Genomic DNA, 27,988 nt, shown 5'->3' with positions numbered 1-27,988 from the left:
GCGCGGCGCGGCTTCCTCGGCGCAGGGCCTTTCTGAAGCCCGGCTGACTCATCGCCCGGAGGCCTCCGCGGGCCGGGCGCAGCCACCCCAGCAGCCGGAAGGCAGGAACTCCCGGGGAGCGGCAGCGCGTCCCGGCCGAGACGCCAGCGGCCCAATGAGCTGCCGCCACGTCACAGACTCCACCCCCGCCGCGCGCCGCCCCGGAGCCGCGGCGCGGGCATCTGGCGTCATTTCCACCCCAGCGATGGCGGCCCCGGGGGCGGCTGCAGCGGTTGCGGCCGCGACTTCAGGGGTCGCGGGGGAGGGCGAGCCCGGGCCCGGGGAGAATGCGGCGGTTGAGGGGGCCGCCCCGTCCCCGGGCCGCCTCTCTCCGCCGACCCCGGCGCGCGGCGAGCCGGAAGTCACCGTGGAGATCGGAGAGACTTACCTGTGCCGGCGGCCGGACAGCACCTGGCGTGAGGGCGGAGTCCCGGGCCCGGGGCGGTGTGGGCGGGGCGGGGCGGGGCGGGCCGGGGTGGTTCTCGGAAGGGCTGGGCGGGGCGGGGCGGGCCGGGGGAAGGAACGCGGAGTTTCGGGCCCTCCTCCGAACCCCACCGGTGAGGCCACCACCAAGTTCTGTGTCTAGGGAGCGCCCACCCTGCTTCCTCGCCTGACCCCGTCTCTTAACCTCGCTTCCTCACGGTCTCCCGTCTGCGACTTCCCGGCCCACCTGTCCCCTAGAGCCACCAGCGGAGAGGACCTCCGACCTCCGAACCGACCTCCTCCCCTCCCCGTCCTTCATCATTCCGTTGAATGGCCTGCATCTTTGCGTCCTCTGGCTTCTAGCCACCCCTAGCAGAGGTCATTGCCAGACCAGTGCACACTGTACCCTTTGAAGACCTTTTGCCTCCTGTTCCCTCTGCTTGGAATGCCCTTCCCTTTCTCCTTGCACACCTGCCCAGCTCCTACTCATCCTCTTAACACCATATCCCCCTGTGATGCTATTCCTGGCTCCCTCCAGGCAAAGTGAGTCATTGCCTTCTGTGTGTGCCTGCCACGTTCATACCTCAGCCACCGCATGTGTCACATTGTTGTCATTTTCTGTGGGTACCCTCCCCATCACAGAGGGCAGGCTGCTTGTGATTCATTGCCGTGTCCTCAGTATCTAGCAACAACAAAGCAGAGGGCCAGACACGCAGTGGTTGCCTTCCTCATTTCCTGAATGGTCTGCTAGTTGTCAGTCACTATACTTAAAGCTTTAGAGCCATTAACTCACCCTCTGAGGTGAGCACTATTATCTCTGTCTTACAGATTAAGAAATGAGGCTCAGAAAGTTAAAATAACTTGCTCAGTTAATACAGCAGAGAAATGGGGAGCTGGGATTATATATAAACCCAGTCTGTCTGACTCCAGAGCCAGCCCTCATGACCTCTGAATAACAGCTGAATATAGGCCAGAACCGGTTTGGCTCAGTGGATAGAGCATCGGCCTGCGGACTCAAGGGTCCTGGGTTCGATTCCGGTCAGGGGCATGTACCTTGGTTGCGGGCACATCCCCAGTGGGGGGCGTGCAGGAGGCAGCTGATCGATGTTTCTCTCTCATCGATGTTTCTGGCTCTCTATCCCTCTACCTTCCTCTCTGTAAAAAATCAATAAAATATATTAAAAATAAAACACCAGCTGAATATAGTAAACCAAGCATTGCATATGGAGTCAGGCGTAAGCCCAGTTAAGTATTAGCTCTTACCACTTTTCAAATCTGAGCCTGGGTAAGCCTCCGTTTTCTCAAATGCAAAATAAGAATAACAGTCCTGACCTGGTATACCTCACAGGCAGCGATTGAATCGAATGGCAGATGCGGACAGGTGAGGTTAGCTTCCATGTGAAGCTGGAAGCAGCTTCTCAGTGTCCGGGCTCTGCCTTTCTGATGACACTAGCTTTTCTCCTTCCCAGATTCCGCTGAAGTGATCCAGTCTCGAGTGAATGACCAGGAGGGCCGAGAGGAATTCTATGTGCACTATGTGGGCTGTGAGTGACCTGGGGTATCAGGGCCTGGGAGGGGGGAGAGGGCTGGGAGGACAGCACCCTCATGGCGCATCCTCACAGTTAACCGGCGACTAGACGAATGGGTAGACAAGAACCGGCTGGCACTGACCAAGACTGTGAAGGATGCCGTGCAGAAGAACTCGGAGAAGTACCTGAGCGAGCTGGCCGAGCAGCCTGAACGCAAGATCACTCGCAACCAAAAGCGCAAGCATGATGAGATCAACCATGTACAGAAGGTCCGGGCTCTCCCCTCCCCCAGGGCCCCAGAGGCTCCGCTGCCTCTGCCACCTCCTTTGGGTGCCAGTTCCAAAACTGCACAGCTCCCATTTCTTAAGCTCCTACAGTGTGTCGGAGACTTCCCTATCTCTTCTCATGTACTCTTCCCAGATGAGAAAACAGGTTCCGAGAGGGCAGGGGCATGGCTACAGTCTCACAGCTAGCAAGTGGCACAGCTGGGACTGGAATTCAGGCTTCCTGCACAGTGTATTTTATCGTTTATTGTTCCACATTAGACAAACCAACTTGAAGTCCAAAGGGAAGGAAAAGAATGAATGATATTGGGCACTTGCTATTGCCCAGAACTCTGCCAAGTACTCTGTGTATAAACTCATCAACGCTTCCTTAACAGTTCAATACCACAGGTGTGTGTGTGTGTGTATACACACTAGAGGCCAGGTGCACGAAATTTGTACACAGGTAGCGTCCCTGGGCCTGGCCAGCGATCAGGGCCGTGGGGGCCTTCCTTCCCTGGCTGGCTGGGGCCTTCCTTCACTCTGCACTGCCCCCTGGTGGTCAGCGCACGTCATAGTGAGCGATCAGTCTCCCGGTCAAACTCCGGAGGGGATACTTTGTGTATTCGCCTTTTATACACACACACACACACACACAGGATGGGGCAAAGATATGTTTACAGTTGTTTGTATGGAAAATAATACAATAATAAAAGAATAAACTGTTTCATGTACTTCCCACTGTAAACCTACTTTTGCCCCACCCTGTATATTTTGTAGATGAGGCAATAGGCTCAGAGAGGTTAGCTAACATACCTAAGGTCACACAGCTAGTAAAAGGGTGGGCTGGAGTTAGAATAATAATAACAGACATTTATTGGCTTGTGACCCAAAGTTTTAGGCTAAGTGTTTGAATACATGATCTCACTGAAGTTTCACAACAGCCCTGTGAAGTAAGCATTATTATCCCCATTTATATGGGAGGTACAGATAGGTTTAGGAACCCAGTCAGGAATTAGATTTGCCACTGTCCAACTTCAGGGCACAAATCCTTAACCGTGACTTTGACACTTCCTAGAAATAGGCCGCTTGTTTCCGAAACCTGGGTTCTTTTCATCACGCCAGCCTGCCCCGGGAGGTTACTTTTCTCCCACGCCGAGCCTCAGGTTCTTGATTTGGAACGTGGGGAATGCAAGAGAACTGGGTTTATCGAGCTCTCAGGACACACACACTAGTTTTGGTTAATGCGATTTCTCCTAAGTGCTCGTGTGCTTTGCAGCAGTGTTTTGCTAACTGTGGGGCACAACTGTTAGTAGATTACCACGTTAGTTCAGTGGGTTGTGACCAGCATTTACATTTTTTAAAAATGGAAGAAAGAAATAGGATAAAAGAATATATCAGAGCGCATTGCACTTTATTAAAGGTAAGTATTATTTTGAGAAGCTTTTATTTCAATACAAATACATGTATGTGTATGCATAAACATCAACTTATTTACAGCAATAACTGCACTTCCTACTGTGGTTTGTGATAAAAATTAAATAAAAATTGAAATACCCTGAACTAAAATGACCCCTCAAGGTCTAAGGCAGCACTGTCCAATTGAACTTCCTGTGATAAATGGAAAAGTTTTGTATCTGTACTGTCCAATAGAGTAACCACATGTGGCTATTGGGAACTTGAAATGTGTTTTGTGTACTAAGAATTAAATTTCATTTAAAGAATTTCAACTGAAGTAGCCACTTGTGGGTAGTGGCTACCCTATTGAACAGCACAGGCCTGAGGTTCTCAGTTCCTCAACCAATTTGCGCTGGCCAGTTAAGTCTCTGATGCACCTCTACACTGGCACTCAGCCAGGCGATGCCAGTGGGCCAGGTGATAAAATCAAAGAATGGATAATCATCGAGTTCACAGGCAGCAAGATTCTTCAGAACCTAGTTAATGTTGAATTCTGAGTAAATTGCAGCACTTGAGAAAAGCAGTGTTTTTGTAGCTCTTTAATGATTTGCAGAAGAAGGTTGTGCTTTGTGAGAGCTGGGAAACATATTTTCAGGAGACATTTGAGGAAGAAAATGAGGAAATCTTTCTTCTCCCATCTTTGCAGGGATTAGACTCGGGAGTTGGACCAGGGGCCTATGCCCAACTGTGCCGAGTACCTTTTCTGTGACGGGCAAGTGACCTCACCTCTTTGTGCCTCAGTTTCCTCTTCTGTGCAGTGCGGATAATGAGCACTCGTGTCTCAGGCTTATTGTGAGGACTAAATGAAATCATGCCTGTGGAGTGCTTGGCACTTGGAATAATGGCAGCTAGTTCATCCCCTGGGCAAGTGACCTCACCTCTCCCTGCCTGTTTACTTCTCTCTGAAACAGGAGTGAGTGCTGTAGGTGTGAGGCCAGACCCTCCGAGTGCTTTGTGGAAGGGCCTTCTGAGGAAGACGTTGGCTCCTTTTCTCCCTTCTCACCTGCAGGGCAAGGCTGCTGTCTACTCTGGTATAGGTCATAGGCCGTGCGTACCCACTCCATTTTCTGGCTGAACTTGGTTCCTCCTACAGAGTCTGGCCTAGGAACAGGATGTGCTGTGAGTGTGACATGACTCTCAGTCCCTGCTTTCCAAGAACTTGGAAAATAGGGGAGCCAAGTGGGGCAGTTAGAGGTTATTGTTGTAGATCTCTGTGTTCCTGACTTGGAAAGGACAGGGTATAGTCTGCATCGGGAGCATCCAGTCCGGCCACCTGGAGGGGATGGGAAGGATGCTGGGCCTCGAGGGACAGGAAAGAGCACGGTAAACGTAATTACACGTGATAGCTCACAGAGTTCTGCCTTATCATGTGTCACCTGGCTCACCCTCTCTGCTAGGTTGAGTAAGCATTTTCTGGCAGCAATAGGATAAAGAAGGGCATTCGAGGTGGAAGGAACTTTATATGTGCAAAGGCACAACGGCTGGAAAAAGAAGTGTTGATAGCGGTGCAGATTTGAAGAGGCTGAGGCTGGGGATCTAAGGAGCCCTAGTCAGTTGTCCAGATCTGAGATGGTGGCAGTGGCTACGTGGCACAGGAGAGAGGAGAATGCCGGAGAGGGACCAATTCCAGAGATCTCAAAGCAGTAGAGTTGGCAGGACTTGGCTGTTAATTGAATGCCAGGCTGAGACAGGGAGGAGTCTTAAGCTAGGCCTCCTGTTGGTCTCAGGCATTTGGACTGAGGTTGATGCTCCCAGTGAGATGGGAGATTCAGGAGGGGAACAGGTTTACATGGAGGAAAGAATGAGTTCCCTTCTGGACACTTGGGGTCTGATACGCCTGAGGGAGGGACCTCTGTGAGCAGTCCCATGGGCAGGCAGCTCCTCAGGTGTTCAGGAAAGAGGTCCGGGCACACTGGGGAGTCAGCAACAATTCCTGCTGTGAGCATGGAAGACAAGATCATTATTTCATCTCTCACAACTCTGGCTGAGCTGGACTGATCCCACTGCAAAGCTGAAGCTCTTACCAGCCGCAGGACTACCCAGGGCTCCTGGTCCTAGCCCTGTTCATCTGGCCAAAGGTCTCAACTCAGGGACAGCTGCGATATATGGGTGGGTGTGCAGTGGGAGAGGAGTGTGGACAAGCCAGCTTCAGAACCGGGTAGAACGTGTTAGCTATTCGTATGGTTATTGTCGTTCAGGATGTGAGATCTGAAGACAGGAGGGAAGCACTGGGTTCTGGGATAGGGGAGGGACAGCCTGAGATTCCCTTCTATTCATCTCTGTTCACTGCTCTTTCCTTGCCCAGACCTATGCAGAGATGGACCCTACAACAGCAGCTTTGGAGAAAGAACACGAGGCGGTAAGCAGGGGCAGGGGTCCTGACTGCGGGCTCCCCCTCTCCCCTGCTCTCCTTGCTCTAACCGAGCCATCCACTGCCCTCCATAGATCACCAAGGTGAAGTATGTGGACAAGATCCACATCGGGAACTACGAAATCGATGCCTGGTACTTCTCGCCGTTCCCCGAAGACTATGGGAAGCAGCCCAAGCTCTGGCTCTGCGAGTACTGCCTCAAGTACATGAAGTATGAGAAGAGCTACCGCTTCCACCTGGTGAGGCGCTGACACCGTGGCGCTGGGAGAGCCACCAGTTCAGAGCAGAGGACAGGGAAAAGCTGCCCGTGGGTGGAGAGACCCGATTCCTGCCTGGCTGTGTCTTTGCTGGAGTGACTTAGGCCAACTTGCCCCTCCCCAGACCTCAGTTTCCTCTTCTGTGGAATGGGGCCAGTAATCCCTGCCCTTACACCTTCCTTGGATCCCTTGCCCTTCTGCACATGTGTATCAAAGCCAGCTCAGTGCCAGGTTCTTCAGTGCAAAAGCAGAAGCACAGCCCCCAAGCGATGGGACTGGGAGGTGTGACAGATGGGAGGTGTTGGTACATGCAGGCTGCCAGGGGGGTCATCTCATCATTCATGCAGCGGCATGTTTCCCAAAGAGTGGAATCTGAGGCAAATGTATGCAGTTTAGGAAACACCATTGCCAGGGATCAGGGTCCTCCAGAGGACTCTAGAGCCAGGCCGACCTGGACTCAAGCCATCCAGCTGTGTGTTGCTCAAGCCAGTTCATAGCCCCTGTGTGCCTTAGGCTCGGTCTCAGGTGGGTGAATTACTGGATGTGGGTGAAGTGTTGCGCTCAGGATCTACATATAGGGAAACCGAGAAGCAGAGATCGGCTGCAAGCCACATGGGGCAGAATGAAGGGCACCTGGCAGGAAACCTCGGGGTCTCAAGCCTCCCTCTTCCCATCCAACCCCAGGGCCAGTGTCAGTGGCGGCAGCCCCCAGGAAAGGAGATCTACCGCAAGAGCAACATCTCTGTGTACGAGGTGGATGGCAAAGACCACAAGGTGAGCTGGGTGGTCACGGTGCTGGGTGTGGGAGGTGGGAGCACTGGCACCGCTGGACAGCCTTCTCTGTCATCAGGACAGAGGCCAGCCTTAGGGTGAGCAGCTCCACCAGGAAGAGGCCTGAGGGTCACACGCGGCCTGGCACTTGGCCGGTGGCCGGTGCTTGGTCAACATGTGGGCCTGCCGTGCCAGCCTTGGGGACTGGTGCTCCTTCTCTCCCTAAGGACTTCTCTGCTGATGGGGTGGTTGAGGTTTGACGTGAAGATTGTCGTGCCTGAGGCTGTCTCTAGAAGGCTTTCTCTTTCTGCCTGAAGAAAAGGTGTTTGGTTTCCCCAGGAGGGACCTGCTTTGTGGAAGGGTTCCTGCCCAGAGCTCTGTGGCTCTGCTGGCCCAGTTCCTTGTTCCTGGTGAACGGACTTGAATGGGGCAGGGTGGGGCGTTGGGCTCTGCTTTCCTGTTGAGAACCTGGCCTTTGCCCGATCAGTCTGGGAAGGTTGCACCAAATGTCCCATTTCCCGTGGAAGGGCAGTTAATGAAGACAAACTTTGAGTGGCTCCTGGCTTCAGATGACCCCGTCACTTCCTATCTGACCTTAGACAAATTACTTAACATTGTTTGTTCCTGTTTCCTCATCTGTACGACGGGAGTCATGACCATATTTACCTAATAGGGCTGTTGGTGGAATAACTGAGATAGCAATGGCACATACTTAGCACGGTACTTGGCACCAAGTAGGTGCTTAGTAATGGGCCTTAGTTATTACGGGTGACGGTGGTGGCTCGGTCAGCCTTGTGATAATTGCTTCGGGAAGGAATAGCCACACTGAGCCTTGCCCGCTGCTCTGCCTTGAGCAGCAACAGGGGGAGTGGCAGAAAGGGCTCCATAGGAGACATGGGCATCCCTGTTGGCTCTACCCTCTGCCAGCTTTGAGGTCTCAGGCAAGCACTTCCCCTCCCAGAGCCTCAGTTTTCTTTTAAGTAAATGGGACTAGCCACGCTGGGCTTACACAGTTGTTGGGTCAAATGAGAGTGGATATAAAAGGTGTCATACACCAGAGGGACCCTTGATCTGTGCCATGAAGCCAACCTGAAGGTCCCATTGTTCCTCCTGATGGTGGTCTCCGGCGGGGTGGGTGTCTGGGCCTGCAGCAGGTGAGGCTCAGAGAAGAGCACCGCCAAGCGGGCAGACTGCAGGCTGCGGAGTCAGGCTCGAGGCCCTCCACTCAGCAAATATTTAACAAGCACTTGGCTTCATGCTTAGCCTTGTGCTCGGTGCTGGGGACATAGCCTTGAATAACACGGGCCTGAACTGCGTATGCCCTCTTACCTGCGGAAATCGTGTGCTACTGTTCTGGTGAGTGGGCACTTCCCACCGGCCTGGCACGGGCTGTTCTGTGGAGCCTGGCATTTGCAGAGCAGGGTGGCAGCTCCTGTCCAGGCCTCAATGGGCTCATTGTACTTGCTTCCTGAGTCTTCTGCCCCTCCTACCCCTCAGATTTACTGTCAGAACCTGTGTCTTCTGGCCAAGCTTTTCCTGGACCACAAAACATTGTACTTCGACGTGGAGCCCTTCGTCTTTTATATCTTGACTGAGGTGGACAGGCAGGGGGCCCACATCGTCGGCTACTTCTCAAAGGTACTGGGTCGGGAAGCCGAGGTTGAGGGAGGGCAGTGAGTATGAACTGGAGCAGGGGCCGAGCTCCCCCAGAGTCCTGACCTCGCCCCTGCAGGAGAAGGAGTCTCCAGATGGAAACAATGTGGCCTGCATCCTGACCCTGCCTCCCTACCAGCGCCGCGGCTACGGAAAGTTCCTCATTGCTTTCAGTGAGTGGCTCCCGCTCTGTCCAGCAAGGGGCCCCGGTGGCGGAGGTGAGTACTAGGGTGGGTGGGTTTTCAGGACCTTCTGTCTCCCCCTGCCAGGCTACGAGCTATCCAAGCTGGAGAGCACCGTAGGCTCCCCTGAGAAGCCACTGTCCGACCTGGGCAAGCTCAGCTACCGCAGCTACTGGTCGTGGGTCCTGCTGGAGATTCTGCGAGACTTCCGCGGCACGCTGTCCATCAAGGACCTGAGGTGAGGGCCCTGGGCCCCGGGCCTGTCATCTCATGAGGGAGGCTTCCTGGAGTTCTCCAGCAGGGAAGGGTTCTCCTAAGATTGGCCGTGATCCTGTCTCCTTGTCCCCTCTTGCTGTCCCAGCCAGACCCCACAGGGACCTCCCAGCATCTGCTCCAATCCCTTTCTGCAGCCAGATGACCAGCATCACGCAGAATGACATCATCAGCACCTTACAGTCCCTCAACATGGTCAAGTACTGGAAAGGCCAGCATGTCATCTGTGTCACACCCAAGCTAGTCGAGGAGCACCTCAAAAGTGCTCAGTATAAGAAACCACCCATAACAGGTAGGTGGGGGGTGCCTGCGTGTGTGTGGTAGGGGGTAGGTGTAAGGACAACTGGGAGCCATAGCTCCTTTTGCTGTCGCATGATCCTAAACCAGTCTGACCAGCTTCCAGGACCACAGCCTGGGGCAGGCTACTCATGCCTGGGCTTCCCTGCCCCCTCCCCAGGATCAAGTCTGCCCTTGTTCTCACCTGGCGAAACCTGGCCGAGGCCCAGAGGCCCAGCCCTGCCTCTCGTGTCTCTTCTCCCCACAGTGGACTCTGTTTGTCTCAAGTGGGCACCCCCCAAGCACAAGCAAGTCAAACTCTCCAAGAAGTGAGTGGCCTGTGCCCCTGCTGCTAGACCTGTGGCTCCTCTCCCCCAGCCTGTAAATATGTACAGCCTCTTTCATCGTTTTTTAAAATAAAGTAAGTTCTGCCGGTGGCTCTGGACTTTGGAGGCGGGAAGAAAAGGCCAAGAGCTGATGTTCTTCATGGCATGTCACACACACAGCCAGTTATGCTCAAAACATTTTATTCCTTCTTGCTCCTTCTACCCTCTGCCAGATCCAAGCTCGAGCCCAGTTCCGGTGGGGGCTCAGTCCTCCGGAGTCCAGAAATCAGGGCGCAGTGGGGGCTTGGCAGCCAATGGGGCAAGATTGGGGCCTTTTTTGTCCTTGGAAACATGCTGCTCAGAGGCACCTCCAACCCAGAAGACAACAGGAGGGCAAAGTGATGGGGCTCATCAGGCAGAGCGTGTCGGGCACGGGAGCCAGCCCTTCAGCAGCAGTCAGTTGGGCAGCTGCCCAGTCTTCCAGAAACATACGAGCCAGGGCCCATTTCCTAAGGCTCCTTGGGAGCTCCATAGGAGCCCAACCAATAGGCTTGTGGACAGCAGGTGGCCAGAGGCTCTAGCCAGTAGCACAGGCAGTAAAACTGGCTCTGGGTTAAAGTCCCAAAGAACAAACCCAGGAGTGGGGGCTTAAAGATCATGATGGTGCCCTGAGCTCTTACAGGGTCCTGGGAGGAAGGAGTGACGAGAGCCTCAGGCCCAGTGTCAAGGAGGGGCCAGGCCCATTCCTGGGAACAGGCGTCTGTCCTTGTGTACAATAGGGCAGTTCTAGAAACAGGGTCAACCCCTGGATGAGTAGCTCAGTGCTCCCACCATGGCTAGAGGAGGCCCAGGATCAGGGCTAGTGATAGCAAAAGGGTGAGCCCCAACAAACCCCGGCCTGGAGCAGAGCTGAAGGCCACGTGGCTTCTGCAGAGGTGGATGTCTGGCCGGGACTCCTGGAGCGAGGGGACCACCTGAGGCTGGAGCTCCGCTACATGGTGGTGAATCCAGGAGGCATAGCTGGAGGTCAGCGTGTACACGCCAGGCCTGTTGGGGGCCCCACAGGCATCACCCCAGCTCACAATGCCTGCCAGGTACCAGAGGCCCCCAGCAGGGCAGGAGAGTGGGCCCCCAGAATCACCCTGAGGAGAAAAGCCATACAACAGCTGTCAGGACCAGGCCCCAGGCCTCGAGTCACCCATGCCAGCCCTCATTTCCCCAGATTCATTTGTCCCCTTGCATTTACCTGGCAGGCATCCTTGCCCCCCTCTACATAGCCAGCACACACCATGTCCTGCTGGATAGAGTGGGGCTCATTAGGCTTGGCATTGATGTTGTACAAGCAGTCACATGTCTCCCGACTGATCAGTGGCACCTCAAGTTGCTGTAGTATCCTGGGGGCCTGGAGGCTCACTGTGGGGGCAAAAGACGCTTAGCCAGGGCCTCCGACCCTGAGTCAGGCTCCCTCCTGCCTCTAGACATCAGTGCCCACCTCACCTGAGGGGGCCACGTGGCCCCATCCAGTGACAGTGCATTGGAGGCCGTTGGGGAAGGAGGCGTTGGCTGCAGGGAGGCAGATGGGCCGGATGTAGCGGGAGAAGGTGATGGGGCTGCTGAGACGGAGGAGTGCGATGTCCCCCTGGGAGCCCTCATGGCGGTAGCTGGGGTGGGAAATGACCTTTTCCACGGTGCGAACCTCGGCCGCAGGGGTGTAGGAGTCCAGCTGGTGGGCCCCTAGCTTTACTTCGTAGTCATCCTTGTGGTGCTCCCTGGAAACAGGGAGGACAAAGGCTGGGACCCAGGAGACCTGGCTCCTTGATCCCTGTGGCATCCAGCCCCAGATTCTGATCCCAGCAAAGGACTTTTTGCATCCCAAACTGTGCCCTAGTTTTATCTTGTGACTTGTGACCTCTGACCTTCATTCCTGACTTATCTTTCAGATTTTATTGATAACCCTAGACCAGCCATGGGCAAACTACGGCCCGCTTAAAATGAATAAAACTAAAAAAAAAAAAAAAAAAGACCGTACCCTTTTATGTAATGATGTTTACTTTGAATTTATATTCACACAGACACTCCATCCATGCTTTTGTTCCGGCCCTCCGGTCCAGTTTAAGAACCCATTGTGGCCCTCAAGTCAAAAAGTTTGCCCACCCCTGCCCTAGACCCAATCCAAGAACCCCAACCTCTTATCTAAACTGATCCCTGAACTTTGACCTCCAGGCTACCTTTGGCATCCCCACCTTGCCCCAACCCAGTTGGTACCTTGGAAAGCAGTGGGCAGCCGACAGTACCCACTGCTCAGACACGAGAGAACCGCCACACACGTGAATGCCATCAAAGAGGATGCTGACCTGCCAGGGCCACTGGCCAGGGGTTGCACTGTTACCACCTGTGATGCGTGCTTGGGAGGCCACACCGCAAGAGGCTGCCCAGGGAGGGAGGAAGGGGAGGGGGTCAGGCCCTTCTGGGTCCCCCATACCTTGTTCTTAGCCCTGCCACTCCCAATGAAGCCCAGGAGATCTGGTTTGGAGCCTGGGAAGTGAGTTCACAGAAGCCGGCCACCCTTTCGTCCCCACTCACTGCTTACCAGGCACGGTCAGTTTTGCCACCTTGACCCATTCCCTCATTCAGGTCTCTTAACAGCTTCCTTCCTTCCTTCCTTCCTTCCTTCCTTCCTTCCTTCCTTCCTTCCTTCCAGGACTTTGCCTCCTATCCAGTCCAGCCCTTATAAGTCTGAAGACCTTTATAAACGAGAAATCTGGCCAGGTGACACCCCCTTAAATCCTTCCCTGGTTTCACACTGCCCCTAAGATATATCCCAGACCTCCCACGGCAGTGCCATCCACCTGGACACTTCCTGTCATAGACTTGGAAGCACTTCTTCACCTATGGAACTTCGCTCTTCTAGGTCACTACCTAGAATTCCTTTCCTCAGCCCTACTTGGCTCGGCAAATTTCCATTTGCCTATGGCAGCCCCTCCTTGGCCTGCCCTGACCTGCTGCCTGAGTCAGGCAGTGCACAGAGCTCCCGGGCTGTGCTTCCCTGATACTGCCCCGTCACCGCACAGCCCGGCACTCCCCGCGGCCCAGTGACCGCGCGGGGCTGGGCACAAAGATGGAGCTGTGGATGCGGCTACTGAACAAAGGAACAGAACACTGGGCTCCCACCGCCTGGAGGCCACCCTGCCCTCACTGAGGCCAGCAGTTTGGAACAGGACCCAACTGCCCTTCACAAAGTCACCTTCCCAGGAGCAGAGAAAACTGCCCAGCCAGGCCCCTCCTCTCGTAATAATGACAATGGCTGCTACTTAGGAGCTTTAAACAACGTGAGGCCTGAAGGGGCTTTCGCTTCCTTTATCTTCAGGCCTGCTCACGCAGCCCCAGGAGACAAACTCCGCCAGCGTCATCTCAGAGGTGAGCGGTGCGCCAAGCACACAGCAGTAAGTGGGGAAGGCGGGACTCAGAGTCTGGTGACCTGCCTTCGAAGGAAGGAGACCTTTGGCTTGTTTCCCTCAAAACAACTCCCGCTCTGACAGGCCGTGCCACTCACTGGCTGTGCGCCTTCGGGCACATCACTGCTCCGCACTTCGGTTTCTGTATCTGTAGAACTCGGGCTACCATCCCCGTCTCACAGAGCTATGGTGGGACTTAAGACATTACGGTGCGTGAGACAGCCTGGCAGAGAGGTCAGGCACTCATTAAACACGCCATGGGAATCTGAGTCTGTGCCCTCTTCTTCCTCTTCCTCTTCCCCACCCCCACCCCTCCCACCCCCTCCTCCGCCAAGCCTCACCTTCGGGCCCGGCCCCCTCGGCTCCTGGAAGGCAAGAAAACGAGGGAGGGGTGAGCGGAAAGACGCGGGTTCCCAGACTTCTGAGCACCTGCCACTTGTCAGGAGAGCTGCCCATCCCCCCAGGAAGTCCAAGCGGAGGGAGAGAGAGAAGCCAAGAGCTAGGGCGCGGGGGCTCTTGAGCCAGGATAACCCCTCCCCATGCCCTCTGCCCGTTCAACTCACCCAGCCCGGACCGGAATAATCCAAGCAAAAGCAGAATGGCAGCGGCCTCCAGCCGCCTAGGCCCCAGGCCTGCCCTCTGGGCCATGACCCGGGGTGAGGGCCCCTGGGGAGCCACCAGACACCCAAGGGAAGGGACCTAGGGCTGGATTCGAAGGCAAGATTCAGGCGTCGGGCCCAAAGGGAAGGAAGAGCTGCTGGAATCCGCGCGGGGAAGGTCGGAGCAGGTGTCCCAGGCTGGCTCCAAAGGCAGGGCGCGGGCACCGAGGAGACGACGGCAATCCAGCCCTCCGAGAGGACACGTCTCCAGCACTGCCTGGCTGCGCAGAAAGCCGCAGGTGGCAGCTCCTGGGAGAAAAGCGCCTACCTGCCCGCCCCTCCCCTGGCCCCGCCCTCCCGGCTCGGCTCTGCCCGCTTCCCGCCTGACGTCCCTATCGCCCAGACCCCCAGGTGAGTGTGTGCCTGCGCGGAAGCCTGCGTGCTTGGGGGCGACGGATCCCCCGGAGAGCAGCCCCAGGCAGGGATGGAAACTGGAATGTCCAATGGCCCAGCTCCCTGGAGGGCCACAGTGCTGTTGGCCCAGGTCTGTCAGGTCTCCCGAACCAGTTATGCCTCCCGGGGCTTGGCTCAGCCCTGTTGTCCGGGGGCCAGAGGCGCTCCTACCCCCTTCCCTTCTTAGGCCCCGTCTCTGAGCCTAAGAACCTGGGTTTGCCACAGGCTAGGGCCGGTCCAGGCCCTTCTGTCGAGCCGGCAGCCTCATCTGTGTGTGGTGAGCGTGTCTGGCTGTGCCAATCATCTCACAAATATTTACTGAGTGCCTACTCTGTTCCAGGCACAGGAGACAAAACAGACACCGTCCCTGCCTTCCCTGAACTCACTCTGAAGTAGGGATGACAGAGGACACAAATCATCACAAGCAATTATAGAATAATTTCAAACTAGCAACCGTGGCACAGAAGGGAGAATGGGGGATCGGGGAGCCGTTTCCAGGAGCTTGACATAGGCTGGCATCAAGAAGGGCTCCTCAAGGAAGTGCCTTCAGAACTGAGACCCAGAGAGGTTAGGGAAGAGTGTTCACAAGGCAAAGGTGGGGCAGAGTGGCTCAGGTGAAGCATCTGCAGGCGGAGGAGGGTGCAGGAGGCACAGGCTCAGGCAAAGAAGACCCCGTGACTGGTCAGGTGACTGGTCAGGGGGTGGGCACTTCCTCTGTGAGTGTAGGAGTCTGGGCGATTGCAAATGCGTGTTGGCTTCAAAGTTCAGAGAAACAGGGCCCCACTTCCCCACCTGCCTTCCATAGGCTAGGTGTCTGGACCTGTAAGCCAAGACTTCAGGCCCTTGAGGGCAGGAGTGATGAATTCCTGGAGTGATGAGAGGACCTAGGCTGACTGAAGGGTCTAAGCTGGGGAGGGGCAAGACATTAGGCATTGTGGGTGTATTTGGGTAGATATTAAATGGGGTATATTAAATGTTTGTGGGGATCTCTAGCTGGTCTGGCTCAGTGGATAGAGCGTCACGTCAGCCTGCGGACTGAAGGGTCCTAGGTTTGTTTCCTGTCAAGGGCACATGCCTGGGTTGCGGGCTCAATCCTCAGTGTGGGGCGTGCAGGAGGCAGCTCATCAATGATTCTCTCTCATCATTGATATTTCTATCTCCCTCTTCCTTCCTCTCTGAAATCAATAAAAAAATATATTTTAAAAAATGTTTGTGGGGAATGGCATATGGATGACTGACTGAGTATGGGGAGCGAGGGGGGCTGTATGTCCCTATGGAGATTCAAGGGAATATTCTATCTGGGACCTGGCAGCTAAAGATCAGCCTGGCCTTTGGACCTCTGCCCGTCTCCTCAGACCCCCAAGGAGAACCTCCAGCTGCCCTTTAGGTGTCCCCTCCCCCATCCTCTACCTACTCAACCAGAGATTTGACTCCAGCCCCAGAGGTGACCCCTCTGCTACCTTCATCCTCTGGCTTCCACCGCAAGCACGTCCCTTCCCCAGGTCCCCATTTGCTTTTTTTCTGTGCTCAAACATCACCTCTATGGCCCTTTCCTGATCCCCAGCCAGGGGTGTCCATGTGTGTCCCCACTATATAGGGAGCACTTCGAGGGTTTATCCCTCAGACCCTAGCTGTGCCATGACTTAGTAGTTAGCAGGGAACGTGCCTGCATTAATGCAGGGAGGTGAACCAAGAAGTGGTGGGTGAGGTGGAGGGATGTATATACAGGGATAGTGATGGGCCTCAAACCCCGAGAGCACTGGGCCGGATGTGACAGCTGTGGACCCTTGAAGGGCATGGGGGTCCTGGGGACACTGGAGGCGTCTATTTGGGGAGATCATTCATCAGGGTGTGTCGATGGGGGTGGCTCTCTGTGGGTATAGGATATTGTAGACAGACCCGGGACTCCCAGACTCCTGGACCCTTCCTTCTGTGACCCTCACCCTGAGTCCTTCTTACTCTGGGGGGAGGGGCAGCAGGGTCAGAGCTAGGGCTGAGGTGTCCAGCAGGTGTTGGGGATGCTGATTCCTTTGGGGAGGTGACACACACCCAGCTGGCCGCCCAACCTCCCCCACCCTGGGGCAGGAATGAGGGACAGCTGCCACGTTATGCGGGACACATTTCCTGGGAGCCCAAGACCTGACTCACGGAAGCTCAAGAGGGAGGGGTCCTTTGGCTTCCCTCTAGCCCCCCACCTGCCCTCAGCAATGCCACAGGGCCACGTGTCTTTGTTTACACCTTTATTGCCGGCTCATGCCGTCCCCAAGGATTCCAGGACACAAAATATCCCGGCACTGAGGCCCAATTATCTGAAGCCATTGCAGTCTGGGTGGGTGGGGAGCTCTGGAGGTTCTGGCGAAGGGACTGAAAGCCGGTTAAGTCACATTCCAACCCCACTGGGAAGGAAGTAGAGGGCTGGAGGGGGTGGGGAGGAGGAGGGGAGGTGGTCTGGGGAGCCAGACCCCTCAGCCCTGAATCAGGGGGGTCAGTAGTAGCAGCAGGAACAGAGCAGCAGGGGGGGAGCCTGAGGCCCCAGCCATGTCCGGAGGACAGAGGTAGCTGCCTTCAGGGGGCCAGTAGGGGGAGCCACTGGGGGGCAAGAAATGAGCCTCTCCCACTACCTGGGAGATCCAGGCCTCTTCAGGGCCAATGGTGGCAAACAGCTCCCGGCTCCCTCTAACAGCCATGCCCACAAGGACCCAGGAGCCTCCCTCACTCTGGCACAGGAGCGGAGGTGCGGAGGTCACCTGCGGAGTGAAAGCCAAGGCCAAAGGGTCTCTTCCCCTTCCTCCCGGTCCCCTGCACCTTCTCCTAGGGCCCAGCCCAAAGTTCTGCTGGTCTCCATCCTTAGGCATCCAGAGCCCTGGTCGCTCTCCAAGGTCCAACCAGGAAACACTACTTCTACCCATTTCAGGACAAGCTCCCAAGAGTTTTAACCCTGCTCTCTCCCCAGGGTCTAGCTGCCCAGCCCTGCCTGACCCCTCCCTGGACCAGGACACCCAGGCCCCTGTACCTCACACCTGTCTTCCTGCCCCTCTGCATACAGGACACAGAGAGTCCCGGGGGGCAGAATACCCTCATGGAGGCAGTGACAGAGTCGTGGTGTCAAGATGGAGACAGCAGCAGCCACAGGGACTAGAGAGGAAAGAAGGTTGTCCCAGGGATGCTGGCCTCTAGTCACTTCTCACCCCCGGGACCCAGGGCTCTCACCTCGGTCCTGGGGGTCCTTCCAGCCCAGCACCCAGCAGCTGCTTCCCAGGGGGACACCCCCTGTGTGAAGGCAGATAGACAAGGCTGAAGGGGAGGGCTCCACCCGGGAGCTCAGCTCTAGGAGGGCCAGAGGGGGCCGAAGTCCCAGGTGCCGGGGCAGGCGGATGCTGATGACCGACCGGGACACCTGGTGGCCCTGTGGGAGGGGGCTGGCCCCGGTCCGGCCCAGGTACACTTCAATGTAAGGCACTGTTGTAGAGCCTGGCCTGTTGGAACAAGGCCCATGGTTACCTCCTGCCCGCCCTCCACCCGCATCCCCCTCCTGGTAAAGTCTTTCCCAGCCCAGGGGAAAGGGTGGAATGGATCTCCCGAGTTATTCCACTAACTCCTTTATCATTGCTCCTCCTAAATCTCTCTCCTGTCTCAAAACCCTTCACAGAAGCTGCCCTGTGCTCTAAGAGCCCTCAAGGGGGACTACCCCACAACTGCAAGAATCCTTGGCCCTCGCCCAATTTTCCCATCGCCCAGGAGTGGGTGAGACCCACCTGAGGACACAGTGAGTGGCTGCCAGGACCCAGCCGGGGGCCACGAGGATCCCCGCGCAGACGCGACCGCCAGCCACATGCACCTCTGCCAGCCAGGGCCACAGGAGCCCGGCCGGGGCCGGCTCTCGCCGCAGGCCACAGGCTAGGGAGAGGAGGTGACGCCTCAGCGGAGGTCTCACAGCTGACCCGTGAAGCCTCTGCCATGGATCTAAGCCCCCCCAAGCCCCAAAGGCCTCCTCACCACCATGTTCTGTGTGGGGAGGACAAGTGTGCGTCTCAGTCTCCTCCCCCTCGGGGCCCCAGTCCCAGGTCAGCTGTTCCTCGAGGTAGGCCCCCCGAGTCACATGGCTGATCCATGGGCCGTGGGTCTGAAGAGGGTAGAAGGCTCTGGGGCGCAGGCAGCCACTGGAGGAGTCTCTGATTCCAGCCAGGAACCAGGTCCCCTCCTCCCGGCACAAAAGGCTCCAACTGGAGTCGTTCTGCAGCAAGAGAGTGTGCGTTACCAACCGCTGGGTGCGCGCGCGCGTGTGTGTGCGTGTGCGCGTACGAGAGAGCTGATGAGAGGGTATCAAAGGGCTTTCCTCCAGGCCAGGCTCCGTAATAATCTGTAGTCAGTCGACACTTTAGGATTCCTTTAGATCCAGGGGTAGCGAGAAAGCCCGACGGAGCCCGGAGCTCGCCTCAGGACTCTCCCCAAGCGCCCCCGGCGCGGCTGGCCCCGCCTTACCCGGTCCCCGGGGCGCGCTCCGCCTCCTTCCCAGTCTTTCTCAGGCTCCGCCCCTCACCTCCGCCCCGCCCCCCGCCTCTCCGAGTCCCAATCAGACACGCAGGCCCCGCCCCCGCCGCTAACCCAGCAGCGGCCGGCCTCCTCCTCCTCCTGGTAGGCGGGGCAGAGCGCGTGCGGGAGGTCTCCCGGCGGCGGCACTGTCGCCCCCTGGCGGCCGTACAAGCAGTGACACCACCAGCCGCCCAACAGCTCCGCCTCAAGCAGCACATTCGGGCCGGGCGCCGGCCCTGGGAGAGAAAAGGGAAGGAGTCCGCGCGCGGCGCAGCAGGGCCTGGCGCCCCCGCACCATGCGCCCCTGCTCACCGCCGCGGCCCCAGCGAGCCAGGCGGCAGCGGCTCCCGGGCAGGAAATAGTGTTCTGGGCGAGGCAGGCACACCGGCCGCGGGGCGGCGCTCAGGTTCACGGGCGCGCGCAGCTGCAGCAGCGCCAGGTCCGCCGCGTCGTCCCGGGAAGCGTTCCGGTGCGGCACGAGGCGCGCCACCTGCTCCGCGTGCGGCCGCGAGGGCAGCAGCACGCGCCAGCTGTGCAGGTCGCGGGGCGGGCGGTCCGAGCTGCTGGGGCTGCGGGATGGGGAGACTGGGGACGTGGGCTGGATTCCGCACACGGCGCGCGAAGCCTCTCACCCCTGACCTGGCTCCATGGCTAGGATTTTGTATCGCCCGCCTGAACACTGTGCACTCGGACTCCACATCCCGGATCGAACTTATACTAACCCCTCTACTCGCTGCCGATAGACCAGGACCCCACTTTGTGAGTTGGATCCTCCACCTGCCAAGGAGAAGCCCCTCCCGCACTGCAGACTGAGGTTTCCCCCAGCCCCCACTCAGGACAGGCGCTAGGTATGTCTCAGGCCGGTGCGGGGAGGGGCGGGAATGGCGGGTTTTCACTCACTCCAGAAAGCAGCTGGCAGGTGCCAAGACCCAGCTTTCCGACACCAGCGCCCCATGGCAGGGTCTGTATCCCGGCACCATCACCTGAGCCTCCCAGGGCCAGGCCCCTGGCCGCGGGGCCTTCCCACACTCTGCGGGTGGGAGGCCTGGGTCAGTGGGCCTCTGGACCCCCAGCACTTCCCACCCAACTCAAATCTCCCCTTTTCAGTGGACCTCCAGGGGTCCTACCCCCTCACCTGGCAGGGCGATGGTGCAGTTCTCATCCATGGGCTCCTGGGGGCCGGATTGGGGCCCCCGGGACTGCGGGGGAAAGGCCGGCCCAGGCTCTGGGCCCATCACCTTTTCCCGGATCCATGCCTCGTAGGGAGCCACCGCAGTGAAGACTCCAGGGCGGTTCCTTCGTGCACAGCCAAAGCCAAAGCTGGTGATTCCCGCCAGGAACCACCGCCCTTGTTCCTCACAGACCAGGGGTCCCCCCGAGTCTCCCTGATGATAGATAGATGACTCCGCGTCAGGGGATCGGCCCAGGGACCCACCAGTGTATACTGGGCCACCTTCCAAAGGTTCTACACCTCTTCTTCTTGGACCAGCAAACAGCCACCTTCTCTTAGGAGACTGGGGCTAGGACCGCTAGGTGGTGTCTTGGCTGCGTCAGCTCCTGTATTCCCTACGACTCTAAGCGCAGAAAGGCTGATGAGGAACGGCCAAGCCAAGAGCGCCAAACGAATGCACTAAGGCCATGCCAGGGAGACCTTCAGAGAGACACTCACAGCCAAATGATTTGTGTTCAATGAATAGTTCAAATAAATGCTGTTTTGGGTTTCTAAGATCACCCAATTGTTAACGTGAATCAGAGGTGCCAGCGTTTAGGAGGCTGTTAAAAATAGAAATCTAAAAGCAGCAGGAAGACAGGAGGAAGGACTACAATGAACAGACACTACAGGGGTTGTGGGCATTTCGTGCTTAGAGGAATTGTCCCTAAAACATCTCTATAGTCCAGGACAGGTATCTCTGTGACCTGAACAGGGTCACAAAGGAGGCTCAGAATCCTCTAGAACTGTGCTGTCCAGCATGGTAGACGCTTAATAAAATTAAACTCGGCCAGTATGGCTCAGTGGTTGAGTGTTGACCTGTGAGCCAGGAGGTCAGGGTTCAATTCCAAGTCAGGGCACAGGCCTGGGTTGCAAGCTCGATCCCCAGTGAGGGGTGTGCAGGAGGCAGCCAATCAATTATTCCTTCTCATCATTGATGTTTCTATCCCTCCCTCTCCCTTCCTCTCTGAAATCAATAAAAATATATTAAAAAATAAAATTAAAGGTTTAATTCCTCAGTTACACTCATCATATTTCAGATGTTTTACAAATGTTCAGTGGACAATGTGGCTAGTGACCACTACCCTGGACAGTGCAAATACAGAATATTTCCATCACCATAGGAAGCTCTGTTGGACAGCGCTGGTCCAGAGGGATTTGAATTGTTTGTAATCCTGCTCAAGAAGGCGGAGGATCATGCCCATAGGTCACAGAGCTTCATCATTGGGAGGAACCCTGAAGACCATCTAGCTTGAATCCCCATTGCCACCACCCAAGCTGAGTACCCTAAAAACGGGTGTGATTTGAGAAAGGTCTGTGGGGAAAATAGTTATCATATTACTATATTTTGGCCTTCAGAAGGTGATCTGAAAAATTCCCTTCTGGGATGGATTAATTCATTTTTAAAGCTAACTACTGATTGAGTATATACTAAAAGGTGCCATGCTCTGTTCTTCTACATCCTCATCTCAGGAATGGCCCCGTCAAGCACCCAGTGAGAGCTGGGAAGTGGGATTATAATAATGTTAGTAGCTGATACTTATTGAGCTCTTATTAAGGATCACATACTGTTCTAAGTGCTCTTACATGTACAAATTAATGTAATCATCCTAACCGCCCTATGAGGTAGGAAACACTATCATCTCTGTCTTCCAGATAAGAAAGTCTGGACGTGAGGTTAAATAACTTGGTCAAGGTGCCCGACGGGTGTGTCTCAGTGGTTGAACGTCAACCTATGAGCCAGGAGGTCACAGTTCCATTCCTGGTCAGGACACATGCCTGCGTTTCAGGTTGGGTCCCCAGTGGAGGGGTGTGCAGGAGGCAGCCAATCAATGATTCTCTCTTATCATTGATGTTTCTCTCTCCCTCTCCCTTCCTCTCTGAAATCAATAAAAAGATATTTAAATCACTTGGCCAAAGTTACACAGCGAATAGGTGGTGCTGCCCTGCTTCCAACCAGGCAGACTCACTCCAGAGTCTGGCGCATAACCACGGCACGTACTGCCATAAACAACAGTGCCCCCCGTTGAGCCCCAAGTTCTGTCTAGTTATAATGTTCACATCAATCCCACCTATTGGCATCTTGCCCTCTTTTTGCAGATAAGGCTCAGAGAGGTGGCACTTGTCTGCTTCTCACACTGCTTCCTAGTGGTTACTTGCCAGGCAGATGCAGGGACCTGCCCTCACCTGGCAGGTGTCCTTGCGGCCCTCTGGGTAGCCAGCACACAGCATGCCTGGCAAGAGCTGCAGAGTGAGGTTGAAGGGGCCAGGCCGGCTGTAGAGACACTGACAGGCAGCTTCTCCCAGCAGCTTTAGCTCCACTTCTTGCAGCACCCAGGGGAGAGGCAGGGGGTCTGCGGGCAGAACGAGAGAGCAAATGCTGTGAGGCAGGTGTGGAATCCCCTGCTCCCCAGGGCTCAACTCTGCCCCCCCCCCACCCCCAGCTGCCTCCTGGACCTCTCTATCAGATGCTCAGTATTTCAGCCCACCACATCCAAAACCAGTCATCGTCTCCTGCTCCTCTCCATCCTTCTTCCTAAACCCTCACCTCAGAGTGACCCCATCACCCGCGAGAGCTGCCATGGATGGTTTCGTACTGCACAAAGGTGCCCAGCCAACAGAGGATGGATGTGAGGGCTAAAACCGCGAAGCTCTGGGCCCTGACATGGGCTGTGTCAGTCCTGAGAACATACCCTTTTCAACAAAGATGCCATATACACTAGATGCGGTCCTGTACCAAGTTGCCAAGCACAGAATCAGGGTGCCATCCCTGACCCTGTCTCAACTTCCCCTTCTCAGTAAGTTCTCAGGTCCAGAAAACCCATCATTTGTGACCTCTGGGCATCTTTACTGCCACTTCCCCAGTTCAGGAGGCATAAGCTTGGGCCTGGCTGATTGGCCTGGTCTCCTCGCTGACCTGTTTCCCGACCGCCCTTCACTTGTTGCTGCCAGAGAAATGTTTCTAGAGTTCCGCTCCGATCTTACCAAGGACAGCCAATGGCCCCCACTGTGTAACCCTGAGGGCTCCGTCCTTTCCGCAGGGGAACCTGCTTTCGGTGGAGATAATGTCTCAGGATCCAGCAAAAGTGGGTGAGGGTGTGGACCGAGCTCCTTCCCTCCCCATCTAGCATCCCAGGCCGTGAGCTGATGGCTGAGCTGTACTTAAGGGTCAGCCAGGGAAGTTTAGGGATTGTCCCGGGGACCCCTGGAGCTGGAGGGGTGCTCTGGCCCTCAGTCTGACCTTAAGACCTTCATGGCCCAGCCCCACCACTTTTAAAAATATATATTTTTTTATTTATTTCAGAGAGGAAAGTAGTGGGAGAGAATCACTGATCAGCTGCGTCCTGCACGCCCCCTACTGGGGATCAAGCCGGAAATCTGGGTATGTGCCCTGACCTACATTTGAATCATGACTTCCTTCCTGGTTCATAGGTCGGCTCAGCCACTGAGTCGCGCCATCCAGGTCAGCCCCACCAGCTTTTGCAGCCTCTGCCGCCTCTGCCCACTGCACTCCAGCCTGGCAGCCTGGCCCTTCTCCATCTACGATGCCTCACCTGGATTTCCAGCATGGCCTCCATATCGCCCCACGTGCCTGTGATGCCAGCTGATGCCCTGACGGCACAAAACCTCCCCAGAAATCTCCTGCTCGGGGTGCGCGTTGTCAGGATGGCCGGGTCCACGCACCCAGACTTCCTCCTGCTCAGATGGGCCCTTCCTGCCACCTCCTGCCCCGATGGGGCCCCTGCAAGCAGCGGCCGTGGCAGCTCCTCCCCGCGCCCCGCTCCGGAGGCCTCGGCAGGGCGCAGGTCTGACCACAGATGTGGAATGGTGGTGGGGGCCTCGCTACCACGGAAAGATAACTTTCTGGATGAGGATTTACCTTCTAACGTCAGTGTTTGCTTATTTAGCTGAAAAAGCATATGTCTACCCACTTAGTGACTAGAATGTAAAGTGAGGAGGCAGGACTTTTTGCTTATGTTCATTAGCCTATTTCAAGTGCCTAACACAGTGCCAGGCACCAGGAGGTGCTCAAAAAATATGTTTTATAAAAGAAAGATGGACTGCCTACCTGTGCCTTGCAACCCCGCCCCGCGGCCCTCCCTCCCGAGGGCCCGCCCCTCACCACCCACTTCCTAGGCGCAGATCCGCCCACCCGGGAGGCCCAGCGTCTCGGACACGCCCGCGGGGTCCCGCCCGCCAGCCGCCGCACTCACCCGCCTCCTGCACGCTCCCCCAGCCGGTGGCCCAGCAGGCCGTGCCGTGCGCGAAGCGGTGCGAGGCGCGGGGCAGGCAGACGGGGCGCACGGCGGGGCCCAGCCTGGCGGGCGCGGCCAGGCGCAGCAGGGCCAGGTCGGCGCCCAGCTCCACGTCGCTGTAGTTGTCCGGCACCAGGATGGCCGCCACTGCACGCACGTGCGCGGCGTCCGGGGGCTCGTCCTGCGAGTGCACGCCCAGCAGCACCGACCACTCGGCCGCGGGCTCCAAGCTCCCGTTCCTGCGCCAAAGCCGAGGCGGGAGGGGTTAGGTCGGCCCCATGGGGGTGGGAAAAGCAGGCACCCGCGCTGGCTGGGGCGATGGAAGCGGGGGAGAGACTGCAGGTGGTGGGTTGGGCATGGGGACGACGTAATTCTGACTTGGACAGTTAGCAGCATCAGCACACTCAGAGCCAGGGCACCCCGCAGGGCACCTAGCTCCGGGGTGGGGCGGGGGAAGGGAGGCGGGGCGCAGCTAATCTCCAAATTAGCTGTGCACACGGGCTCAAGCAGTTTGGCTTTTGAAGGAGGGGAGCTGGACAGGGGTGAATACTCACCACACGAAACAGTGAGCGGCGGAGAGGACCCAGGAGGGGGCGATGAGGGAGCCGCCGCAGATGTGCACCCCGCTGTGGTGCAGGCTCACCTGCCACGGCCAGCGGCCCGGCTGCGCGTCTGAGCCCCCCACGATTCTGGCAGAGGACTCAGGGCGACCACAGTCTGCAGCGGGGTACCGCGAGGTCATATCCCGTCCCTGCCCCCCACCCCGGAGGCCCCGGTAGCTTAGGACCAAGTTCCGTTCCTCACCCCACTCCAGGTTGCCGCCCTGAACAGAGAGCAAAGAGGACTGGGCACCTGCAGGTTTCCGGTCCTCTCCACCTCCCTCGTGGCCTAGCCAGCCTCAACCTCCTTTCAGACCCGAGGCCACCCTCCCGCTTCCAGCCCCCGCTCACCCAGATCTCCAGGCTCTTCCTGAGCAGGACTTGCAGCTGGGAGTCAGACGTAAGGAGAGGAAGATACTGGCGATTCCGGCCCCTGACACTGCCCAGGCCTCAGCTTCCTTCTCCACCCCCACCCGCCCGTCCTCTTCCCCAGTTCCCTGCCCTTCAGCACCCCCTGCCCCAGCACCCATACCCCTCCCTTCTTTTTGCCTTTGCACCTGACTTTCCCCAGGTCAGCGGCCTTACCTGGATCCTGGGAAGCTCCTGGGATGGGGCCGATGGCTGGAAAGAGGAAGCAGGGGGAGCTGGAGCCCTCACTCACAGCCTGCCCGCCCCACTCCTGGCTTTACACCTACTCCCTCTCCCACCGCGGCCAGGCCCCCTCGCTCCCTCCTCTCACAGTTTCTCCCTCTTGCCGCCTCACTCCCTGGGTCCCCAGAGGGCCGCCTCCCCTTCGTCTGACACCAGACTCGCTGGGCAGAGCTCGGGGGTCCTGCTGTCCAGCTCCTCAGATGCTAGGACCCAGGCCCCTGGCAGCCATCCTCTGCCTCCTGCCGTTACCGAGGGTCACGAGTGCGAGAAGCAGGTGCGGGAACATGGCACATTTGAGTCAACTGGAGGCGCAGAGCTGGGTGACGGTCTGCTCCCTGCCACAGCTCTGTCACTGTCTAGGCGGCCGGTCGCCCGTGACTCCTGATGATCTCAGGAGCAGCCCCACCCTCCCTGGCCAGAGCCCATCTCTGGGAATCTGAGAGGATCTGGGGTTGAAGGGGGAAGTAGGGAGCTTGAAGGCCCAGCCCTGTCCCATCTCACATCTCTGGAGGCCCAGGGCGGGGGTGGGAGGCAGATGTCCTAGTTACAGGACACCTGTTGGGTGCGGGAGGGAGGAGCGGAGAACCCTGTGGGCAAAGGCACGGAAGGACAGCCAGGGGCTGGGAGGCCAGTGCTGGTGAGGCAGGGCTGCAGGCGAGAACTGGCCTTTGGGACAGGAGAGGTGGCCCCTCATTGGCTTGACTCACCTGAGACCTCACCTCTGTTTGGGGTGTGGCCACCCTAGTGGCCTGGGCTTTTCTTCTCACACAGCTCTGGTTACTGAAGTTGCGGGCCAGGTCCGGGAAGGGAGCCCTCGGGAATACAATCCCATCCCAACAAAAGGATCACAGATTCCGGCAGGTGGGGCAGGGCACAAGATTCCGGGACGGGGCTGGGCAGGTGGGCAAGGCCGGCAAAAGACGCCACCTTTCTCTGTGTTGGAAGACGTCCTCTCAGGGGTCCTCCCACTTCCTCTGTGTGACCTCGGGAAAGTCACTCAACCCCTCAGCTTATATCGCTACAAGCCCCCTTACACATATGGCGCCCTAGCCAGTGTGGTGCGGCTGGGTGTCCTTCTGTGCACCGAAAGGTTGCTGGTTCAATTCCCAGTAGGGATATGCAGGAGGCAGCCCATCCATGTTTCTCTCTCTCCCTCCCCCTTTCTAACTAAAAATCAATTTTTAAAAATATTTTTTAAAAATATATTTTATTGATTTTTTACAGAGAGGAAGGGAGAGGGATAGAGAGCTAGAAACATCGATGAGCGAGAAACATCGATCATCTGCCTTCTGCACATCTCCTACTGGGGATGTGCCCACAACCAAGGTACATGCCCCTGACCGGAATCGAACCTGGGACCCTTCAGTCCACAGGCCGACGCTCTATCCACTGAGCCAAACCGGTTAGGGCACTAAAAATCAATTTAAAAAAATATTTAAAAATAAACACCACAGATATGGAATCTCAAAAAGAAATTGAGGAGAGTTCAATGAAGGAACTATTTACAAAGGTGTAAGCAGGGTTAACGGAAACCAGCAAGGGATTGCTACCCCGCGGCTAGCAACCATGGAGACCCCTGCCTGAAGAGACAGAGAGGGAGAAGTCACTGGAACCAAGAAAGAGAGAGCGCTGCCAGGGCCAGCCAGCAGCTGTGCCTGCAGTGGAATGCAGCCTTTGTCAATCTGCACGTGCCCTGCCTGGAATCCAACCCGTGACCCCTGGGTTCTCGGGTCAACACTGAACCACTGAGCCACACCGTCCAGGCCCTCACCTCCATGTTTATTCTCCACCCTTCTCCCTGCCGACCTGTTCCCCCAGAGAGTGACCCCTTGTGGGCCACAACACGACTCCCTGGCTTCTGGTAGGCTTCAGACATGGAAGGATCTGGTAGGCGATTAGAGGGTAGGAGGAGAATGAGATGGGGGTTTTTAGTTCCCAGTCTCTCCCTGCTTCAATAAGTGGAGCAACAAATCAATGTTTCTCTCTGTCTCTTTCTCTCTCTGAAAAAAAAAAAAAAAGAAAGAAAAGAATTATTGTCTTACATCAACAGATGAATGGGTTAGAAAACTGTGGTACATGTACACAATGGAATACTATGCTGCTGTAAAAAAGAAGGAATTCTTACCACTTGCAACAGTATGGATGGAACTGGAGAGCATTATGCTAAGTGAAATAAGCCAGTCAATGAAGGAAAAATATCACATGATCTCACTCATTTACAGATAATTAAGACCATTATAAACTGATGAACAAAAATAGATACAGAGGCAGAGCGGCATCGAACAGACTGTCAAGCTACAGCGAGAAGTCCGGGGAGGGTTGGCAGGGAAGGGGGGGAGGGTAAGAGATCAACCGAAGGACTTGTATGCATGCATATTAGCATAACCAATGGACACAAGACACTGGGGGGT

At 56.6% G+C, this 27,988-nt stretch overlaps 3 protein-coding genes across 10 annotated transcripts; 1 reads left to right on the top strand and 2 right to left on the bottom strand.

The window, feature by feature from the left end:
* Window positions 1–23: 23 nt before the first annotated feature.
* On the top strand, window positions 24–9,932 carry KAT8 (lysine acetyltransferase 8). Of its 6 annotated transcripts, none has more exons than XM_059692180.1 (11): window positions 24–455; window positions 1,932–2,006; window positions 2,085–2,260; window positions 6,018–6,071; window positions 6,158–6,322; window positions 7,025–7,114; window positions 8,609–8,749; window positions 8,844–8,937; window positions 9,034–9,184; window positions 9,357–9,511; window positions 9,764–9,932. In XM_059692180.1, the coding sequence occupies exons 1-11, from the start codon at window positions 155–157 to the stop codon at window positions 9,826–9,828; spliced, it is 1,467 nt and encodes a 488-aa protein (XP_059548163.1). In that variant the 5' UTR covers window positions 24–154; the 3' UTR covers window positions 9,829–9,932. The 6 variants fall into 6 exon arrangements, with proteins under 6 accessions (XP_059548163.1, XP_059548162.1, XP_059548160.1 ...); XM_059692179.1 differs by having other exon boundaries at window positions 9,677–9,932; XM_059692177.1 differs by having other exon boundaries at window positions 9,312–9,511; window positions 9,677–9,932.
* Window positions 9,933–10,005: 73 nt separating this feature from the next.
* On the bottom strand, window positions 10,006–14,178 carry PRSS8 (serine protease 8). Of its 3 annotated transcripts, XM_059692188.1 has the most exons (6): window positions 13,840–14,178; window positions 13,618–13,641; window positions 12,087–12,249; window positions 11,319–11,590; window positions 11,068–11,234; window positions 10,006–10,963 (listed from the first exon to the last, which is right to left on the bottom strand). In XM_059692188.1, exons 1-6 carry the CDS (start codon window positions 13,922–13,924, stop codon window positions 10,658–10,660), a joined length of 1,017 nt encoding a protein of 338 aa, XP_059548171.1. In that variant the 5' UTR covers window positions 13,925–14,178; the 3' UTR covers window positions 10,006–10,657. The 3 variants fall into 3 exon arrangements, with proteins under 3 accessions (XP_059548171.1, XP_059548172.1, XP_059548173.1); XM_059692189.1 differs by lacking the exon at window positions 13,618–13,641; XM_059692190.1 differs by lacking the exons at window positions 13,618–13,641; window positions 13,840–14,178 and adding an exon at window positions 12,412–13,555.
* Window positions 14,179–16,553: 2,375 nt separating this feature from the next.
* Window positions 16,554–25,935, bottom strand: PRSS36 (serine protease 36). The gene is made up of 15 exons (XM_059692174.1): window positions 25,827–25,935; window positions 25,512–25,547; window positions 25,278–25,313; window positions 24,882–25,044; window positions 24,286–24,566; window positions 22,259–22,425; window positions 19,997–20,246; window positions 19,762–19,891; window positions 19,174–19,430; window positions 18,934–19,097; window positions 18,325–18,562; window positions 18,084–18,225; window positions 17,539–17,804; window positions 17,342–17,463; window positions 16,554–17,075 (listed from the first exon to the last, which is right to left on the bottom strand). The coding sequence occupies exons 1-15, from the start codon at window positions 25,861–25,863 to the stop codon at window positions 16,794–16,796; spliced, it is 2,571 nt and encodes an 856-aa protein (XP_059548157.1). The 5' UTR covers window positions 25,864–25,935; the 3' UTR covers window positions 16,554–16,793.
* Window positions 25,936–27,988: the final 2,053 nt, after the last annotated feature.

Source organism: Myotis daubentonii, chromosome 4 (genome assembly GCF_963259705.1).
Source record: "Myotis daubentonii chromosome 4, mMyoDau2.1, whole genome shotgun sequence".
NCBI classification, from domain to species: Eukaryota; Metazoa; Chordata; class Mammalia; order Chiroptera; family Vespertilionidae; genus Myotis; species Myotis daubentonii.
Note: the sequence above shows the minus strand (reverse complement) of the source record. Positions and strands in the feature narration are given on the sequence as shown.

Excerpts from the sequence above, each read along its gene's own strand:
- KAT8 (XM_059692175.1), top strand. The coding sequence starts at position 155 with ATGAGCTGCCGCCACGTCACAGACTCCACCCCCGCCGCGCGCCGCCCC. Across the intron at positions 2,007-2,084 it reads CTATGTGCACTATGTGGGCT|TTAACCGGCGACTAGACGAA; the intron begins GTGAGTGACCTG and ends GCATCCTCACAG. Across the intron at positions 8,938-9,010 it reads AAAGTTCCTCATTGCTTTCA|GACCTTCTGTCTCCCCCTGC; the intron begins GTGAGTGGCTCC and ends GTGGGTTTTCAG.
- PRSS8 (XM_059692188.1), bottom strand. The coding sequence starts at position 13,924 with ATGGCCCAGAGGGCAGGCCTGGGGCCTAGGCGGCTGGAGGCCGCTGCC. Across the intron at positions 11,591-12,086 it reads GCTGCCCACTGCTTTCCAAG|GGAGCACCACAAGGATGACT; the intron begins GTACCAACTGGG and ends CCCTGTTTCCAG. Across the intron at positions 11,235-11,318 it reads GGGCCACGTGGCCCCCTCAG|TGAGCCTCCAGGCCCCCAGG; the intron begins GTGAGGTGGGCA and ends TTGCCCCCACAG.
- PRSS36 (XM_059692174.1), bottom strand. The coding sequence starts at position 25,863 with ATGTTCCCGCACCTGCTTCTCGCACTCGTGACCCTCG. Across the intron at positions 19,892-19,996 it reads CTGCACCATCGCCCTGCCAG|AGTGTGGGAAGGCCCCGCGG; the intron begins GTGAGGGGGTAG and ends TCCCACCCGCAG. Across the intron at positions 19,431-19,761 it reads CCTGCCAGCTGCTTTCTGGA|CCCCAGCAGCTCGGACCGCC; the intron begins GTGAGTGAAAAC and ends CCCATCCCGCAG.